General features: G+C 37.2%; 1 protein-coding gene across 3 annotated transcripts in view; it reads left to right on the plus strand.

Moving 5' to 3' along the window:
- Window positions 1-20,778, plus strand: part of EML4 (EMAP like 4) — a 147,705-nt gene that overhangs the window by 112,819 nt on the left and 14,108 nt on the right. For all 3 annotated transcript variants that reach the window (XM_036380122.2, XM_036380121.2, XM_036380123.2), the window contains 11 exons: window positions 3,647-3,796; window positions 5,217-5,286; window positions 6,494-6,604; window positions 8,970-9,065; window positions 11,264-11,398; window positions 11,621-11,756; window positions 13,548-13,699; window positions 15,247-15,372; window positions 15,487-15,618; window positions 16,237-16,304; window positions 20,246-20,334. In XM_036380122.2, coding sequence (XP_036236015.1) covers window positions 3,647-3,796; window positions 5,217-5,286; window positions 6,494-6,604; window positions 8,970-9,065; window positions 11,264-11,398; window positions 11,621-11,756; window positions 13,548-13,699; window positions 15,247-15,372; window positions 15,487-15,618; window positions 16,237-16,304; window positions 20,246-20,334 — 1,265 coding nt within the window. The remainder of the gene's footprint in view (window positions 1-3,646; window positions 3,797-5,216; window positions 5,287-6,493; window positions 6,605-8,969; window positions 9,066-11,263; window positions 11,399-11,620; window positions 11,757-13,547; window positions 13,700-15,246; window positions 15,373-15,486; window positions 15,619-16,236; window positions 16,305-20,245; window positions 20,335-20,778) is intronic.

Here is a 20,778-nt window from a genome sequence, read left to right on the forward strand (position 1 = left end):
CTGATCATGAAATCACACCCTCAGTTAAGTAGGTGCAAATCCCAGTGTGGACACATTTAATGTCCAAGAACCTTAAGTTCAGGTTAAACCAGTTGGCTGCTGAGGTCTAATGAAAGTGAAATAAATCTAGTTGAAAGAGACTGTCCATATGTTTTGGAATCTGTTAAGGGAAATGTCATCCCAAATCAGACCAGTATATTTATGAGTGCAGGGTATCTTTTAGATGGAAAGGTGAAGAAAATGAGGAAAAGGCAGTAAAATTTATGAGGTCTAAATATTGGTCTCTATTAATTTGAACTTGAAAAATTGCTCTTCAGTTGGAAAATGCAGCAGCAGCAGACCTTCTGCCTTATGCTTAGGTTTAGCAAGGGGAACAAATCTGCAAGGTAGCTGTATCTTGCAAATATGGTGGCAAACTGAACCCTGTACACCTTATTAAAAAGGCATGGGGACGATGATTTACTGAGTATTTTACTAATGTCAGTATTTTACTGAAGTCACCTGAAAGCTCAGCTGAGTGTTGAATAATAGTTCCATTCATAGGTTTTGTTTTGAATTCTTATAATTCTCCTGTCTTCTGGGTGATTTTTATTATTAGGTTTTCCTTTGTTATTACTCTTTTGGAAAATGCTGGTCAGCTATATGACCAACTGCAAGGAACAACAGGCAGATTATTGGGGTGGGTTTCTTTTGGTTTATTGGTTGGTTTGGGAGGTGGGGGGGAGGGGGGTCTCCTTTTTAGATGTTTCCATTAGGTTTATTCAACTCCTGATAGCCTGTACTGTAGATTCAACTAGGGAAATACAGCTTTTGTCTGCCTTGCAGATTATTGTCATTTGAAGAAATGCCTAAGCTGCTTGGCAAGGTAAAGCAGCTCATGGGCGAGTCTGAGCTTTTGACTGTGTCTGGTTCCTGAGTGATATCATTTAAGTTGAATAATTTAGTTTGAGTATCCCTGCTTTGTACTGCACTCTTTGCTACTGCACTTCAGAACTGGTTAAAGCATATCTGACATTCCTAGGAATAGCAAAATTGGCTTATTTAGTAGCTTCAGAGGTCACAGTCAGTGCAGCTTTTGACAGTGACTTTGTAGATTCTTTCTCCCAGTGTATAGGAGCTCAGTTTCAGGAGGGTATTTCAGACTCTGTTTTATGAGATTATTTTTAGCAGTAGTGCACTTCTTTCTAAGAATAATTGAAGACAGTTGTAAATATACTGCTGAATCTGGTGTACGGTAGATCACTTTTCATTGAGGGCAGTAGATATTTTTAGCCAGTTCAAACAAACAAACAAAAAAAACTGAAAACTTAAAGTTTTTAAACATATCAAATGTTGTGACAAAACAGTCCTTGTAATTGGTGAGAAATAATCACAATATCAAGGCAACTATCTCATAATTTCCGTGATTTAATCATCAGTTTCACTGAAATATTAACATTGAAATTCGGTGGAAATCAAGCATCAAAGTTGTGTCACCCCTTTTTCTGAATAGATACGGTCAATTATTGCATTAATTGTGTTGCACTGTATATGCTGCTTTGTTCTGCATGTGTGGAGCAGGAAAGAAATGCTGTGGAGCAACAACTCTTTTGTTCACTCAAGATACTCTAGAATGGAAAATGAAGAAAGCAAAAAAAATTGTCTTATAAAACAGGTGGTTCATTTAGGTGTTTGTAACAAGATGTGCTTCTAGAAAATGCAGCCACTCTTTGGTACTTTATTTTGTAGGAGGGGTAAAAGAAAGGAAGGTACTGAGAAAATGTAATTTTTTTTTTCTCACAGTTTCATGAATGTCAGAACTCGGTGGTGGGTGCCAAAGTATTTAGCTCTAGCTTGGCTAAGCATGGAAGACTTATGCTTTGGAAAGACATGTTTGTGTAAATCATTAATACTTTTCTAGGATGAATGTTCAAAGACGTCAATCTTCCTAAATCCTTATCAATACATTCCCCATTGTGTACAGCAGATGAGCAAAATCTGCCTCTCTCCTCTGAGAAGGTATTTAAAATAGCATTCTTAATGCTTCAGGATAGAAAAAATATTTTCATTGGTTTGTAGCCCATTGCTTTTGAAAGTTCAGTTTAGTTTGTTATTTTTTGTAAAAGGCCATTCTGGAAGTTTCTTTGAGTTCCATCAGTATTTAAAAGAGGAAAGAGGAATTGAGTGGAGAAGTAAATAGTAATGGAGGAGAAGCAGAGGCATCCTTTTTTTCTGCCCTCAGCATTGTGTTGTACCAGCATTGCTCTGGATATTGTTTGCTTAGCAAGCCAGTGGATAATCTCTGCTTCAGAGGAGCCTTTGTGTTCTTCCCTGCTAAGGGAAGGCAGCAAGATACGAATTTGTTTTGTTTTCCACACTCCAAAGGGGTTCAATTGACAACTGAATGCAGTGTCCCTCTTTGAACTATTGTTTAGCTACAGCATGTGTTTTGTTTTGCAAGTGTTCCTCTGGTCTGGTGGCACTGCAGAAGAGGAAGGGTAGTGGGGTAGTGCAGTGGGGCATTTTTAGGAGTTCCGTGCTATTTTTGATATAAAGGTGGCCCATTTTATGGAGAATAGAGATTAGGAGATACCAGTTTAGATATTCCCAAACCTGAAGTACTGCACCTGCCTTCATTTATGAGAAAGGGCCATCTTCATCCATCCAGCTTTCTCCACATGGGCCTTTCACTTCCTTTTCTTTACCTTATTAACCAGGACCTGAAGTTGGAATCCTTTAGCTAAAGCTGCATAATGTGTTTCCCATCTTTTTCTTGCTGTTGCAGGTGTATTAATGGGCACTGAAGTGGAAAGCTCTCTAAAGTGCACGACATAACAGGAAAATAATATTTTTGGGGCTACATAGTTAGATGTTAAAGTCTGAGTTATGATGTTAATTGTTCCTGGTGACCCAGGGAACTGAAATATAGGCAGGCAGCCACATTAATAGTCTAGAGGAGGAGAACTGCACCTGTTCCAAAGAAATAACGAGTTGTAATAACGTTTGATCAGTGCCAACCAAGGCTTGTTCACAGGGTGTGAAACTTCTGAATGTCATTAGGACCTGTGCATGTTCCTACAGAAAACATGCCTTTTATATATTTTGGGTAGATTTGGATAGAATATCTTTACTGTGTAAATTCCTTTTAAGTTTGGTTTGTTTAAAAAATACTCTTAAAACAGTGTAAAAAAATCTTTTCTGAACCTGGCAGCTGCTGTGCAGAAGCTTGCCTTTTTATGTAGGGCATTAGGAATTGTTTTAACAGGCCAAATGAAAGCGACAATCTGCTGCCCAGCCTGATGATACACAACTCTGCTGCTGTAAAAAAATGTTAAATTAGAATAGCAAGTCCTGCTGTTACCTAATGAAATTTCACATGAAAATTTTTACAATACTGCTCTTGCTTTACTTCTACCATATTTTATTTTTAATATCAGTGATCATAATTTCTTGAGGGATTTGGGTTCTTGAAGTACAGGTGTATGGGAGTTTTTTGTTTTCTTTTAAACCGTATTAGTGAAATTGTGCTGTAGTTCCAGAGGGAAAACCTTAAAGAGCATTTGCTAATGTTAGAGCTCCCCAAGAATCCTTTAAGGGAAAAAAAAAAATTGGTTGGGTTTTTTCTGGTATTCAGTGACTATGAAATCCTTAACTAAAAAAAATATAGATATGGGTATCGTGGAAGAGACTGTCGAGCCAATGTTTACCTCCTTCCTACCGGAGAAATTGTGTATTTCATAGCCTCAGTGGTGGTACTGTTTAACTACGAGGAGAGAACCCAGCGGCACTACTTGGGTCACACAGACTGTGTTAAATGGTTAGTACACAACATTTGCATGTCAGTGTGTGGGTAATAATGCAGAAATATTTCTTTTCCTCCCCTGCTATATGTACAAGCTAATTAATGTCACTGTAGTTGTAGTTGTTTCCTGTTTAATCAGTCCCAGTAGATTTCACTGCAGTAAACACAGCACAAACAAATGCTGTTAAAGCAGTCCATGCTAGCTTAGGATGTCTGGTTTACATGTAAAACAGGGGGATATGTATACAATCTAAGAGTGCTAGAAAGGATCTTTGCATAAATTGTTCCAAATAGTTGTCCCAGAAATTAAAAATTGTTGTTAGCCTGACTCTAAATCAGTTGTTTACAGACAATATGGCAAAAGTGCAATCTTAAAGGAGAACTAGAAAACCGTGTTGAAAAATGAGCAGTCATACTCTCAATTTTGTAAAAGATACATGACCCAAGTATAAAGAGAGTCAGGAAAATCAGAAAGAAGTTTGCAAAAAAAAACCTAGAGAATGAAAATTGAGGCCATTGTCATTGTGTCAGGCAGTTACAGAATTTGCTAGGTCAGTCTGAATGAAGAGTAGTGCCCAAAATGTAATGGTGAACATAAACTCTCTGCTGTGTGCAGTACCTGACTGGAGAAAATTTGACATCTAAAGCTCTTTTCTCTTGTCTGTGTAATTGATTCCTGAGGGAGGAATGCTGCCAGTTTGTGTTCTTCACTTTCATTCAGAAAATTGAACTGAATTGTAAATTTTTTTGGTGTCTGTCATTATGGCATCTTCAGGTTTGCCCTGGCCCCCTTTAATCTTTCAATGGCTTTCTTCACCCTTGCAGTTTTACAGAGAAAGCAATTAAGAATATAAATCAAAAAATCCCAAGGACTGAGAGGATGTATTCTCTAAGATCTGTTTTGTCACATGAGCTTCAAAGCAAAATGTGATAAGCAAGGACACATTTTTACTTCCACTAGTGGTGCACGACACTGCTTTAGTACAATTACATCAGTAACTCATTTCAAGTGGTGGTAATCCTTGACTCCTGGGTGCACAGGCAAGCCCTCAGCCAACTTTTCTGCCCTTTTTCCCCCAGGTTCATGACATCTCTAGGTTCAGGCATGAAATACACTGTGGTGTTTTTAACTATGGCACATAACTATGTGTAGGAGGTTCACTACAGACCATGTAGATTGTGGTCTCCCAGTGTAGTGCAAACCTGAGGTGTGTCAGGGCACATGTGGAGGTGGCTCTTCTGGCACTCCTGGTCAGTACAGTGTGGAATGAAATATCTGGTGAGAAACGTTCAAGTTGTCTCCTTAGAAGTGGGATTTAGGATCATAAGTGTCTTCATGGGCTTTTGTTGAGAAACAAATAAAAAATTTACAAAACACCTCTCAGTTTTGAAGACGTATGACAGCAAAAGCAAGTCATATTTCTGTCTGTCTTAGTCTTGCAGTTCATCCAGACAAAATTAGAATTGCAACAGGACAGTTAGCTGGAGTGGATAAAGATGGAAGGGTAAGTAATAGAGCTGTTGAGCAGTAGTATCTTGTTTTGAAAATCAGGAAAAAGTGGTTTGGGGTTTTTTAATCATCACCTTCTGTCTGCAGTTTATATTAAGCACTGCATTTACTGAGGTATTTTGAGTTTCTCAGGTAACAGCCTGTATCTCTAGCAAAAGACAGTGACAGAAGCACTCAACCATACATTAAAAAGAGCAGGAGCTCATAAAGTCCCATATCTGCAAGCAAACATGAAGCTTGTAATTGATTTATAAGGCCACATCATTTCTGTTGTATTACTTTCAATATGTGTTCTCCCAAGGGAGAGCAAATCCCCATTTCTGTGGGTCAGTACAGTCTTAAGGCTTCATGGAAGAGGAAACCAACTTTGAGAATTCATGAAAAGTATGCCTAACTTTTCTATAAACTTGCTCATTTGACAGCAAGTATATTTAAATGCTGCTCTCCACCTCTTAGTATAATTCTGTCAGAATTTGGATAATTGGATTATTTTCATGAAGTTATAGACAGAGGGGGGGAAAAAAAGACAGATGCTGTAAAGTGTAGAAGCCTGTTAAATGTAACTCTTTTTCAGGTCTTCAACTTAATTTTTTATATTTTGTAAGAAGTTTATGTGAGGGTTTTGTATACAGGATTTCCACTAAGCATTTTCTGAATCTTGTTAGAGTTGGTTGGTTTGTTTTTCCATCAGTACAAAGATTTGCCACTTTCAGCGGTGAATGCTGTTAGTTGTGATTGTTTCTAAGCTAGTGTGGGATACTGGTTGTATGAAGTGGTAGTATAAACATGGACATTTTCATTGAATGATTGGTGGTGGTTAAAAGGCTCAGTGCACCAGTGTTTGTTTCTTTTCTTTATTTCCTAATTTATTTATATAAGCCCAGATTTGATTATTATTTTCAGTTGTTGCATAATATTACTAGTCTGGGGTCTCAAATGCAAGATGACTCTTCCATTATTTGTTCACTTCCTTGAATTGGTTAAAGTATTTCCACAACTACTACATGCCATTTTGCTGCCTCGATGGTAGCCCAGACAGAAGGAACAGCATTGCCTTGGCTGTCCCCTTTAGGCTTTGAGGGTAGTGCCCAGCAGCATGACCAGCACAGGCCATTACCCTGCCTTTACCCTGCAGTCTGTGGTGCAGGCAGCAGCCTGTGCTTCCCTGCTGTGACCTGTCTGTGCTGTTGCTTCCCACGCAGCCCCTGCAGCCCCATGTCAGAGTGTGGGACTCGGTGAGCCTGGCCACGCTGCAGGTGATCGGCCTCGGCACCTTTGAGCGCGGAGTGGGCTGCTTGGATTTCTCCAAAGCGGTAAGATGGGCACCGTGCCACTCCACAGCACCTCCTAGGGAAACAGGGAGGAAACCTCTGAAGTTTCTCCATGTGGTTGTCTAGCTGATCTCTTTCGGTACCAAAAGTGTGTCACTAAAGTTTCTGTATACTTTCTAAAAGCAGCTGACAGCTGGGAAAACAGGAAATGGCACATGTAAAACCAAACAGCACGATAAATAAATAGCAGGCAAAACAAACCCTTAAGTAGAAATCGAAGTCCACGCTGCGTTTGGTGGTTTGGTTTTGTTGGGTCTTTTTTATTTTGATGTTAAAAACAAATTTGTTTGTGAGGTTTGTGATGACAAAATTTAGTGAGTTCTGATAGGAGGGTTAACTTTTTTGCTTTCACAGCTGGAGTAGGTTTTTGTCCACCAACAGGAAATTTAAAAAAAAAACCAAAACTTCACATTATCTTGTACTTTTTTTTCCCAAGGAATAGCTTGTTCACTTTTTGCCTCTTCTTTTACACAGAAAATAAATAGAGGTCTTTGTTACCAGACCCATAGAATTTATCAGGAAAAATTGGTAGCACATGGAGTACATGGAGATGCACTGCTTGGCATTCAGAAAGTTCTCATTTCAAATTTGGAAATGAGTTGGGTTTTTTTTTGTTTGTTTTTTGTTTGTTTGTTTTTGTTTTTAAATGTGGGCATATTTTAATCTTGAAGCTGCTACTGCATTTTTGCCGAAAGACTGAGACATATCAGACCTCCTGAAAACCCAAGCTGGAGTCTTGCATTCCATCAAGAGGAATTAATATAAGTAAAAAATGGAAAATGCAGACAAACAATGTCTGCAGTATTTTGCTAATAGAGGAAGATATTTAGAGGACAGCTGAGGTGGGAAGGGATGTCTGGAGATCACCTCATGCACTGTCCTGCTTACAGCAGGTTCTGTCAGAGCAGGCTGCTCAGGCTGTGGTCCAGCTGGCTTCTGGGAACCTCCCAGAATGGAAACTCAGCAGTGTCTCTGGGTGACCTGTTGAAAAGAAATTCCTGCACTCTCTTGCTGCAGTTTCACTTAGCGTTTGGAAGAAAGAAAGCAATCGAAAGAAATTTCATAGCATTGAAATGTTGCTATGTTAGATATAGTACATTGTGTGTTTCAGTAAATAATGTGAAAGGAGTGCTGGCATTCCTGTCACTCCAACAAACCAATGAAATTTACATACTTGGATAGAGGTCTTTTTCAGTGTGAATAAGAGTGCATTCCATCATTTTAAAAGCAGGGAATTTTTTGGGGACTGGATTTTAGCTTTTACTGATTCTGTTTTGCAGATAACTGAATTAGATTTCTTATTACAGTCTCACGTGATTGCTCACTGGACTGAAACAGTTTGTGTGCAATATCTAGACCTATGTTTTTAACCAGAGGATTTATTAACCCCTCCAAGAGTTGTGTACAGTGCCAATGCTGTCTTCAGGATTCTTTCCCACCTATAATTCACATGAATATTTGCATATTACTGCTCAGAATAGTGCTTGGGAATAATAGCTTTAGCCACTTCTATTTTCATAATTTGTTAGAGAATTAAGTGCAAGAATCAACTTTATGATAATTAAAATCTCCTCCAAATCTTTCTACAAATGTCCTTGAAACAGCTGGTTTGTGCAAGTGTGCATTGCTGGGAATAAGTATGGTTTTAAGATTTTTTTTTCTCTGTTCCTTTAATTGCATGTAGCCATATAGTTACCATTTTGTTGTAAAGTTGTTCAAAATAAGTGGTTTCAGTCATTTAATACTGAAGATGCTGCTCTACCTCCTCTGTAAGCGCTGTTTTGTTCAGAAAGTGTTACTTTGGCTGCAGTTTTACCAACTACATGATGAAACTGCTCATGCTTTATGATCCATAAGGAAAAAACTATGCTTACAGAATCTGATAATGTAGTTGTGTGTATGTGATGGTGGCATTTAGGGAAAAAAACACAAGTGGAGCTGTGTGTCTGTCCTCTGAGACCTGAGGAAAAGCAAAATATTTATAAGAATAGCAAAAGCAATCTCTTTGCTGTCAGTGTGAAATTGCAAACAAGAAAAAAAAAAACCACAAACAAAAAACCCAGCGTAAAAATAAACAAAACCAGAGTAAAGACTTGGTAAGATACTTTTAAAGCTTTCCTAGAGTGTTATTTGAAGCATGATCATTTTTAATGAGATTATACAAAATTTTATGTCTGTTTTTAAGAAAGAAAAAAAGGAAAATTCCCTATATTTATTGAGGTTGTAATTACTTTAAAAGGACTTTGTTAATTTATATTTCTACCTTTGTGGATTTTTTTAAATACCTCTGCCCTGCCCTATTTGTCAGTACTTTGCCAGTACTTCTTTCTTTTTCTTTTTCCTTTAGGATTCTGGTACTCATTTGTGTGTAATTGATGACTCTAACGAGCACATGCTTACGGTGTGGGATTGGCAGAGGAAATCAAAAATAGCAGAGATAAAGGTAATTTTTGCACATGAACATTCTGAAATACAAGTGGTTTTATTCCCATAAATACAAGTTTGTGAAACATGCTTTTGATCTTACTTGGAAACTGCAACTGTGTAATTCTGATGGCTTGTTTAACGGTTCCACAGAAATGTATTCTTGTTTATTGGAAGTGGTTTGAATATTGGAGGGTTTGGAATTGCATTTTACTCATCCTTAAAAGCCAATGCAAATAAAGCAATTGTCTAATGGTTTCTTAATTTAAAAAAAAATAAATCCTGGGAACTTAAACAAACTAAACTGACAATTCAGGCTGTAGTTGTTTAAAAAAATCAACTACTTCTAAACATTCCCCATTTCAGTTTTGTCTGAATCAAATTCCGACTATTGATTCTCATTATGTGTCTCTTCTCATTTGAAGTCCTAAGTACTTTTGTGGATTACAGTCATGTCTGCTTTTCTGTTTCTTTTTGAAACTTTCCAAATATCAGAGCACTGAATATCACTGAAACAGAGATGTTTTCAGAGATGCTGCACTCACTGCTCACTTAAGGTTGATTTCACTGGGAATACCGAATCCTTTGTGTTTCCAGTATCAAGCAAGCAAATATTTCATGCGTGTGGAACTGAGTATTTGTCTATTTTTAGAAGTCATGCTCCACAGGAATATATGTCCATATCATTACAAAGTTGCCATTTCAGGTAACAAAGTCGTGTTGGTTTGACCTGTTTTCTATAGGTTATGTTGACCAATACAAGCTTTTTTCTACAAGTTTAATTTAATTCTATAACAGTATTTTCATTTCCTTTTTGATATTTATGTGAAACTATTTGGCATATGCCTTGTATTTCCCGTTCACTGACGTTATGTTTTGACTGTTTTTTCACTCAGGGGAGTTCCTTGGTGTTTCAGAATTGGCTAAAAATTATTTGGCAGGGACAGCTTGCCCTTCAGAACTTATTCAAATCTAGGACTTGGTCTTACAGTATCTTAAGCACCTTCCACAGAAGATGGTGTGAGCAGAGTTGCATCCCTTGAGCTGGGATGCAAAACAAAAGCTGTTTCTTAGCTGAACCCATTAAGGTTTTCAGTCTATAAATTCCAAATTATTTTTTGACATAGCAGATTTGCTCCTGTGAAAACTCTGCGAGAAACATAATTCAATAAATAGGACCATAAACAACAACAACAACAAAAAATATTCTTTTTTAAAGTAAGCCAAAAGTTGTGAAGTTGCTCTCAAAGATGTGGTTTAACCGCACTCTTATGTATAGATCGCAGAACAGCTGGGGTTGGAGGGCACTGCTGGAGATCATCTGTTCAAGCCCCAGGCCAAAGCAGGGCTCACCTAGAGCAGGTTGCACAGGATCCTGCCCAGGCAGGTGTTCAGTACCTCCAGAGAAGGAGAATCCACAGCCTCTCTGGGCAACCTGTTTTGAAATCCTGTAGAAATAAATGCATTTACTTTCTTGTTTTGTAGCCACTGCCTGCAGGGGATTGGAACTGTCTTCAAAGACAGTTTGGTTGAGTATATATTAGAAGTTAAGTAAATGACCAGTCAGTTTGTTATTTTTATAAAATCTCTTGGTAAAATATGAAATACTTTAAGATGTTGGTAATTCAGTAAAAGTACACGCAGCCAGTAAAAATACAACGGTGGGACTCTATGTTTCAAAGTTTTGAGTTATGCAGACTTTTTCTTCTTTGTGAGGAGGAAAGGAAAGCAAAGAATACAAAAGAATTGTTACAGAATTTCAGAAAGAGAATGATGGATGTAATCCTACAATATTATCATTGTCTTACTTGCCTCTGTCACAGCTTTTTTATCCAGAATAGCAAATAGTCTGTGTAAAAACTAAGCAGGGTTTTCAATCCAAAAAAATGTCTTTTATACATTATTCATTTTCCTTGGCAGAAGTCTTAGCTATTTGAGAGAGCAGAAGTTTTTTGTGATTTAAAAGGGAATGTAAAACCCGAACTTGTGTACCAAAGTTTAATAAAGATCTATTATGTATGTGAAAAATCAATATATATAAAATTATATGTGCAGTCATTCGACAGCTGACTTAGCACAGAAAACATTAAAAAACATTTCAAGCATACTATAAGCTATCTAGTTTTACATATCTCTGTTCTGAAACTTGGGGGTTTACATGTGTTTCTAGTAGTTAATGTCCTATCTGAATAAATATTATTTCTGTTATTATTTCAGACTACAAATGAAGTTGTTCTTGCTGTGGAATTCCATCCCACTGATGCAAATACCATAATAACATGTGGCAAATCTCATATATTTTTCTGGACCTGGAGTGGCAATTCATTATCAAGGAAGCAAGGGATATTTGGGGTAATAATATGTTGATACCTGGACAGTTTTAAATCAATGGAAGTCATATTTTCTGTACATTTGCTTCATTGTTACCTGTGTACTGTCTGATCAGAGAGGTAAACACACAAAAAAGGCTAAATTCTGCTTGTGTGTATGCAGGGTGTAAGAGTGTGGGCACACTATTCTAATTATGTAACAAGTACAAGCAATTACCCCTTTCTCTTGCTTATTTTGTTTCAGAAATATGAGAAACCCAAATTTGTTCAGTGTTTGGCTTTCTTGGGAAATGGTGATGTGCTCACTGGAGACTCAGGTGGGATAATACTTATATGGGGCAAAACTACTGTAGAAGCTACTCCAGGAAAAGGAGCTAAAGGTAGGACATGTTCAGGGTTAATCACAGATTTTGCATAGTCTGTAGAAGACAAACATAAAGGTTGGCACTAGGGAAGGAATAGAGAAAGAGGCCTGACTCAGAGCATACACTTCCTGTCAGTAACGAGCGGTACCAAAGTCCTGCAAGTCCTGTGAATTTGCTGACTTAAGAGCAGTCTGGAATTTCTCTCTAACTAAAGAGACTGTGCATGAAATGAATGAAAACTACTTTATCTAAATGTTTTGCATTTTTAAAAAATGTGATTAATCAGCTCTCCTTTGATCTGGTGATTTGAAAAAGGCTGTAGGATCAGTTTAGGGATTCTGCAGGCTGCCTTTGCCTCTTAAGGCTTATGTTGCACCATGCTTAGTCTCAGGAATTCCATTAAGTGGTGGAGCTGACATTAATAGGACTAGTATGTGAAGTACAATTACAATGCTTAGTTGTAGCAGTTACATGAATAACAGTTTTTGGTTTAGCAGACACTCACGTCTTGATATACTTTAAGAAAATAACTTTGAAATTGAACTAACTCTTTAGAGCAAAGCTTTTGTAAAAAAGAAAGGAAAATCATTTGTTACCCAACATATGCAGACCTGGCACAGTTGAGCCCTCATAAATTCAATGATAATTCATTTTACTTGGCAGCTATTTCAAACACTCTGGTTTAAATTGGTATGCCAGGAAAACATTCATGTAGAAAGTACATTTTTAACAGTAAGTCTGATTTTGTAGGTAAATCTTTTTTTCATCTTTCAAGTTAACTGCAATGGAAAAGTAATTCAACATAACATCTGATATTTAATTTTCAATTTTTGTGCAAAAATAACCTTTTTTCAGTATAACCCTAAGCGTTATCAGATAGAATATTTATTTACACTGGCTTAACTAACATTGGGGTTTTTAGTTGGTTTATCACATTAGATTGGTCACGGGGCTTGATCTCATACTCTGTTTCACAGTGTGAGAGCACACTGATTTGAACTGACTTGAGCCACAGGCAGAGTCAGCAAAGTTCAGCTCATAGCTGGGTGCTGCTCCACTTTTTCTGTGATTGCTATTTGAAAGTATGCAGCACCAGAATCTTTTGTTTAGTTTTTTTTTTTAATTTTTCAACAGCAGTTCTTTTGATGTGAAGGACCCAATGAAGATGCAAAAAGCTTCTTTTGCTACCCTTGTTGTTTAATTTTCTCATCTCTTTCATGCTTCCAAGTATTTTCCTTTGGGTAGACTGCTGTCTTGATAGATGCCAAATGCTGGTTGTACTATTTTTATGTGTGGCAGCACATATCCAGCTTTAGATATTAGGTTCATGCATCCTGGAAACTTTGCTATAAATAATTGGCCTTTTATTCCCAAAAGACTATAGACAACAAGTCTTCTAGTTTCTTTTAATAAAGTAGCTTTACTTATTTTCTAATAATGACTTGCTAAATATTTTTTGACTCTAAAAGACAGTTTCTCTTGCATCTGGAAAAACCGTGTTCTTTTGGAAAGCAGAGAAATGAAAGCATTCTACCAGTTGTTGGTTTTGGTTTTGCCTTCACATTTTGTAGGACAGTCAATCTAGAAAAGTTTTTCTTGAGAAAGGAGGGCCCTTTGTTTTATCTTTTTATCCTGTAAGAAAACACTACCACCTTGTGTTTGCAATACTAAGAGCCTGACAGTCCAAATGTAATTATTATTATTATACACTTCCTTTATTCTTCTGCCTAAAGGCAGAGCTTCTCATAAACCACAGGTAAAAAAAATGAGAAGTGTTCTTTCTTATTTTCTTCTTTGTGCTTATAGGAGTATATCAGATAAGCAAACAAATCAAAGCTCATGATGGCAGTGTGTTCACACTCTGTCAGATGAGGAATGGAATGCTGCTAACTGGAGGTGGGAAAGACCGAAAGATCATCCTGTGGGATCATGATTTGAATCCTGAAAGGGAAATTGAGGTAAGAAAGCAAGAGTGACAGGGAAATTGCCTTGAAGAAGGTATTGGCTAGCAAGACAGAGCCTTCCCCACTCTTAGTAGGGGAAGTTAGGAAGAAAGAATACCTTCTGGTTGCTGTTTTTTAAGTGGAAAACAATGTTTTATTATAAAAGTGTTTAAATTTTAGCCTATAAATGAGCCTATATGAGAGTTCAGTTTTCCTGTGTTTAAATTGAACAGAAATGTTAAGGGTTTTCTTTCTTCAAAACCCTTCCTTAGTTGTTTGGGGGTTTTTTAATTCATCCTGTTTGAGAGGACGTATGAGGATATTCTTTAGTATTGCCTGTGTTTTTAAAAGTTTGCCTCTCTGGAGAAAGACAATGTCACCAGCATTTGAGGGTTTTAGTAGAATGTTTGACATAAGGTAAACAAGGGGTAGAATGCATACTGGAACTCTGTAATAATTAATAAGCTGTGATGAGGAATGTCTTTTAAATTTAGCCTTAACCCAGTGTTCAGTGAATATGTCTGTTCTTTGTGATTTGGCAATATGGCAGTGCTAGGTCAGTGGGAATGAATTGAAAAAGGTCATGTATTTTGGATTTTAAAAACTTGGGTTTTCCCTTATCTTGAAATAATGTGTTCTACTAAAACAGTTCTTTAAACCCTGGTTTACTCCACTTACCCATTGTCCGTTTGTAGTAGCATTTTTTTCTTAGGACTTATGTAAGTTTAATCTAGGATTTGTTACTGCCTTGAGTCTTATACTGATATCTAGAAAACATGGCAGTGAAGGAAACCACTGACTATGATATACAATTCTTAGGCTTAAGTAACATACTTCATTCTTACCAGTGTCTCTGTTTTCCTTTTGTTAATAATATTATGTTAAAGCTAATTTTTACATTACCAGAATCCTGACAGATTGATTTTTCTATCTTCTGTTATCACTTAATATTAGTGTATTTTCTCAAATGAAATAATTTAGAGAACAAACAATTGCACACTGTAAAAAAAAGCAGTGCCTTAGAATTCAAGCCTGCAATAAACAGTCATTAAAATTCAGAATCATTGCTAACATAAGGCATATGAACATTTACTTTAGGCTCATCAGGAAACATTAAGAAAATCAGGAAGCATTTACGGTGTGCTACAAGATTTTTCTTGGTTTTCAAAACCTGTTTTGGAAAGTAAATAGTAACTGCATATTATCCCTTTCCTTGTAAGATGAGTTGTAAGGCTGTGGACTGCATTTGTTTAGTGAATCTGACACTTAAAAGCTATTTAATTTAATAAGTAAATTTTTTTCTACTTATTTCTAGTTATTAAAATGATATAACTGTGATTGTCTCAGAATAAGATCTTGTACGTCTGTACTGAACAAATGTTCAGTACAGACATACAAGAAAAAAAAGAACGAGGGAGGTTTCAGGTCAAGCCCTGGTTGAGGTAATAATAATTGGATTGTTCCTTTTTACTGGGAGAACTCCAGTTCTGATACTGTCACTGTGCTCTATTTGTGACCTGTCAGGATGCCCGATGTGGTTTGACAGATGTTTCTTTTCCCAGGTTCCTGACCAGTATGGAACAATCAGAGCAGTAGCAGAAGGAAAAGCTGATCAGTTTTTAGTGGGTACTTCACGAAACTTTGTTTTGAGGGGAACATTTAATGATGGTTTCGTAGTAGAGGTACAGGTGAGCATAGCTTGTTTTTTTCATGTATAACCCAAAAATGTAAAGATTTTCTGATGTGCTATTTTAAGAATTTTAATTTTATTATTTGTTAAATCACATGTGGTTTCTTTCTAGGGACATACAGATGAACTTTGGGGACTGGCATCTCATCCTTTCAAAGACTTATTTTTAACATGTGCCCAAGATAGGCAAGTTTGTATGTGGAACTCTGTGGACCACACACTGGAATGGACCAGGCTGCTAGATGTATGTCAACCCCTTAATTTGAATATAAAGCTAGAAAATAGGAAAAAGCATTTAATCTCTGAAACACTCTTGTCTCACCTGATTGCAAGCAAAAATCCTGCAGTTATGCTTTTAAAAACAGCTATCTGAAGCTTTGATAAACTTGGCAAGGTTCATCATACATTATGTAACATGTAATCTGGTTACCATTGCTTGATGTCATTTTGACAAGCCAATTGAATAAGTCTTAGTCGTTTATTCTTGTTACAGTTTATTTTTTTCCCTGTTATTCAAACAATCTGAAGAGGGTATCATACAGTTGTGAAGGTTTGGCTTTAGATGTCCTTTCCTTCTGTCATTCGTTTTGTAGTTTGGCTAGTTCTCTGCTAATATCCAAGCAAAATCATTTTTTACAGAGAAATGTCGGCCTTTCTGTGTAACACCTTTCACAAGGTGTTCTTGCAGTGCATGTCACTGATACTCTGAGAGCAGAGCTGTCTGAGGGTTAGCATGCTGCTAAGGGATTGGTTTTTCCTGTGTCAGCTCAGCTGAGACTTTTAGGACAGCCTTGGTGCAAGGAGAGGTGTTGTGCCCTGGGGATGCAGCCGGGGCAGTAACGTGTCTGTGCCTCCCGTGCAGGAACCCGGGCACTGTGCGGATTTCCATCCCAGCGGAGCAGTGGTCGCCATAGGAACCCACTCGGGCAGGTAAACGCCTTCCAGCTGAGCTGTGATGACAGAAGGTGCAAAGGAGACTCTTTATACAGTGCGCCTTTTAACTGGAGTTCATTTGCTTTTTATTCTTTTTACTTGAGGTTATGGAGCCTAAGAAGCATGGCAGAAGGAGGCAGAGCATCTTATATGTCTTAGACAGAGAGAGAGGCATTGTTTGGTTGTTGTTAGGCTGGTTTGGTCTTTTTAACATGAAATGTTAAATGAAAGTCCAAATCTTGATTTTTTTTTTTTTTAGCTAATTTTTTGCAGAGATTTCTCTGAGCACTCCTTATTGTCTGTTCCAAGTATTACATATTTTGATGTTATGTGCACGTTACATTTCTTTTTAAGACAGGTACAGTACAGATCTTTGTCCTTCCCAAATCAAACATACTTGCAACCTTTTAAACTGAGATGGATAGGCAAGTGAACAGACTTGTATTTTGACTTTTGTGTAAGACAGAGTTCAGCAAGGCACACTGCTGCACTGAAGTGATACTGAACTGTTCCTATTCTTCCTGAAGTCATCGTGCCTTTGCAAGCTGTCAGAGCACAAACTGAGTCTTTTTGACTTGGGCTTCTTACAGTGGAAGAAAAAAGTTAAATTATTTCATAGTCAGACTCTGGCTTGGCATCATCTCCCAGGAAGGGAGTACCAATGTACCAATTAAAAGAAAAAACTGGTTGTTCATAGCTTTAGAAAGGTGAGAGGAGCACATATTAAGTCTACTAGCATTTTTGTTCTGTGTTTCACTTATACTCATGGTTGATAACTTGATGATAAAATAATGCCTGGTGCATGTAAGAAAATTGCGAATATTTTTGTGTGTTTAATTTGCCAGCTAGAATTTTTTTTACCTAACCTCATGCCTAAAGACCATTTGAAGTTTGGTTTTTAGAAACTGCTGAGCATGTGCAACACCCTTAAAATTTCCTGAAAAATGAAATGCTAAATATTTTTAGGGAGTTTCCTCCAAGATGAAGATGCAGTCTGCACTAAATTCATTAGGTGTAATATCAGGCTACAAAACCAAGTTTACCTTCTAGTAAAAACCTTGCTGAGCTCTTGTATATTTGATTACCACGTTGAACCTTTCTATCTTAAAATTATAAACATTAAGTTGAATGAATGTTTCTATCTTCATTAAACACAGCAGAATATACAGGCCTAAGAGTACTTTAAATGGGTAAAAGCAAAACAATGTCAGGCTGTTTCTTCAGAGTTTTTAGATGTTTTTGAACTTCTCTTAAAGCACAGTCAAGGCACGTTGCATGGCCAAAGCATTCGGTTTGTTACTTGCTTTTGGTTGACTTTTTTTTTTTTCACTCTCCTGGAGCATTTAGTGTTATGCTTTAAGTTTGGCACTTTCAGTTTAAGTTCTTATTTTTAATTTACTTGAGGCAATGAGTTTATACTGCGTTCAAGAAGTTTATGATGATGGCCTTGGAGTTTTTTGGGATTTTTTTTTTTGCCTTCAGTAAAAAGAGTTTTTAAGCAGTTATATTTTCACCATTATATTTTAGTGCGTTCTGAAATTGTATAGTTCAATGATGGGTTAGAGATATACAAATGAAACTGAGTTGAAATGAGACCTGGTAAGTGTATAAGTGGATGAGAAATAAATGGAGTTGAGTCAAGATAAACAAAACAGTTTTAAAATTACTGCCTATGCAGCAGCATCATGCAGTGCTTTCTGTGCCAGAAAATCTGGTCCAAGGGAGTTATTTCCCAAGGAATGAGGGCTGTATCATATATCTCGATTAACAAAAGAAAAAATAATCTCAAACCCATAACAAATATTTTAATAATTTGATTAATAGCCTAAAAATCTTAAAGCAAATATTAAATGAGACTAATCTGTTTAGAACTCAGTAAACCCAAACCTTGAGTGTCTCTGTTCTAGTGCTGCTCAGCTTTCAGCACAGAGGTGAGTAAGACAGGGACAAGGAATGGAGCACTAAGAAAGCTGGGTTTGTTGGTTAAAGTTGAGGTAGCAAAAGAAAACTGACTTTTGTCCCTTTTTCTCTATTCTTGTCTGTTGTTTTACAGTGGTGTGTTTTTTATCAGGTCAAACATCATGCTTTTGCTGGGTTTTTCACATATCACTTTCCATGATAAATATTCCAGTATCATTTCCCCTTTTGGGCTGTCTGCACAGGGTCTACTGTAGGTTTTGTTTCCACTTCCATAAATACCTGCTGTGGACCTGCTCATCAGTTGTTTGGCAGTACTAATTCTTTCTGTGGATCCTGCTGCTTGCTGAAAAAGCACAGCTGGAAAACTAAAAAAGTTTTTTTTGAGGCACTTTTCAGATCCTTTTGCCCTGCTTCCAGTGGTACTGTTTGCAGGGAATTAGATCTTTCTGTGACTAATCATGTAGAATATCTTGAGTACTAAGCATATGAATAATCAAAGGCGCTGTAGAAAAAAAGACTAACAAGATTCTAAGAAAAATGTTAATATTGGTAAGAAAACTGAAGGCCGAAGGGCAAAGGTTAGTGTAAGGCAGAGCCACAAGGAAATAAATCAGGCAATAGAGGCCAATCAGGTGAACATTACCTGTTTTCCACTGGTTCTGTCTGTCTTGCAAACAGGTTATTCCGCAGTCCGTGCCATGTGGGTTGGGGGTTTTCTATGTGTATTTTATTTGATTTCTTTCATGTGGCTCTCTAACCACAAGATGGCTTAAGCCATTGGGACCAGGCTGCTTTCCAGATGGCTGGCTGTTGGACCCTGGATGAGCATGAGCTGGAATCTCATCCCCACCCATGGAAAGCAATGTGTGATATTGTTCCTGGGGTTCATTTTACACCTTTGCTGGGGAATAAATGGTCCCGGTTTAGCCATGTTCCACTGAGTTCACTTTGAGACAGAGGCTGGAATTCCCTTGTTCATTTCCACGTTGTTTGAACTTGCCATTAGGGATGGAAGCCTACCTGTGGCATATGTTCATGGTTCATATGTGCCTATGTGGCATATGTTCATGGCTGCGAGAGCAGAAGTTTGGAGCAAAGAAGTTAAATTCCGAGTACAGCTCCAATGTATTAAGCCATATTGACACCTTCTGTTTTCATGATCTGTGGGTATGAATGCATATTTTTTTAAATGGTCATTGTCTCTGTGTTGCAAATGTTCAGTGTATTTAGGAGTTGGGTGGGCATCAGAGCCATTGCGAAATGCTCAGTTTCTGCACATATTGCACATCTTGCTGTCAGTGGCCATTTTGGTCTGTGTGCCAGTGAGTTTTTGTAAGCATCTCACATGTGCCTCATAAATAATAAACTGCAAGCTAAAAGTTATTGTTAAAGAATAAAAAATGGAATTAATTACCTTAGCTACAAATAATCCAAGCAAGAAATATAAAATAAAGTGATAGTTTATGAACCATCAATTCTAGTGAATGGTTGGTTATTCCTTCTTTCTTCAATAAAATTATTCATAGAAATGAAAAGGATCGAGAGAAAAATACCAAGCTAGAATAGAATTTGTGTTTGCAATGAGTACAGAAATGTTTTCCACTTACATCTGCTATTTCTTTATTTTTTTAACTTTGTTTTATAAAGATAGAAAGATCAGTTTTTATCTCAAAACTTATCTCCAAAATAGGGAAGTAGAATGAAATTCAGCTTAAGGCTTAATAATTATGCAGTCTTATTTTCTGTTTGGTAGCATGTTTGTTGTCCAGTAGATGTTTTGGTGATTATTACAGTGTTCAGGAAAGGGGAAAAAATTAAATGGTATTTAGAATCTTTCATATATTGTTCACTGAAACTTGTCTTGCTTTGTGAACCAGAAAAGTGTTCCATTAAAAACAGATGTGCTCTATGCTGCCCTAGAGGGGCATAAGATGATGAAGGCAGGCAGCAGTTATGGCTCTTTTACTTGTTCTTTTGTTTAGTGGAAGTGATAATTACTGGAATTCTCCTCTCTCTAGGTGGTTTGTTTTGGATGCAGAAACGAGGGATCTGGTTTCAATACACACTGATGGCAACGAACAGCTTTCAGTGATGCGCTACTCAGTAGGTAGGCAGACTTGGACAGTCAGAATAACTCTGATAAACCAGATGGATGTTCTGTTGAATGGTGTTAAACTAGTCCCCAGACATTAGAAAAGGCACAGCTTTGAAAAAATTGTTTCAAATGCTTAATGTGTAACTGAGGATCTGCTTACAGATATGTTTGTGTGTACTAAATCCTGGAATTTTGTAACTGCAAACATCACTATCACCTTATTACCCTTTTCTTCATGTTCAACTGTGCTGTCATAATAAATGCTAGCTTTGGTCCTCCAAAAAGAGTTCACAAATAGTTGACAGGTTAACAGAAAAGTCTGTAAAATATTTCTTAATATTTCAGTGATATTTTAATATCCTTTTTAGTTAGTTTTCAAGTTCATTAATGCAAGCCCATAAAACTAAGCTCGTGTCTGTCTGGAAGTCAGAGCTGTTTGTGAAGTGTTTACTCTGG

The sequence above is a fragment of the Molothrus ater genome, chromosome 3 (assembly GCF_012460135.2).
Source record: "Molothrus ater isolate BHLD 08-10-18 breed brown headed cowbird chromosome 3, BPBGC_Mater_1.1, whole genome shotgun sequence".
Taxonomy (NCBI): Eukaryota; Metazoa; Chordata; class Aves; order Passeriformes; family Icteridae; genus Molothrus; species Molothrus ater.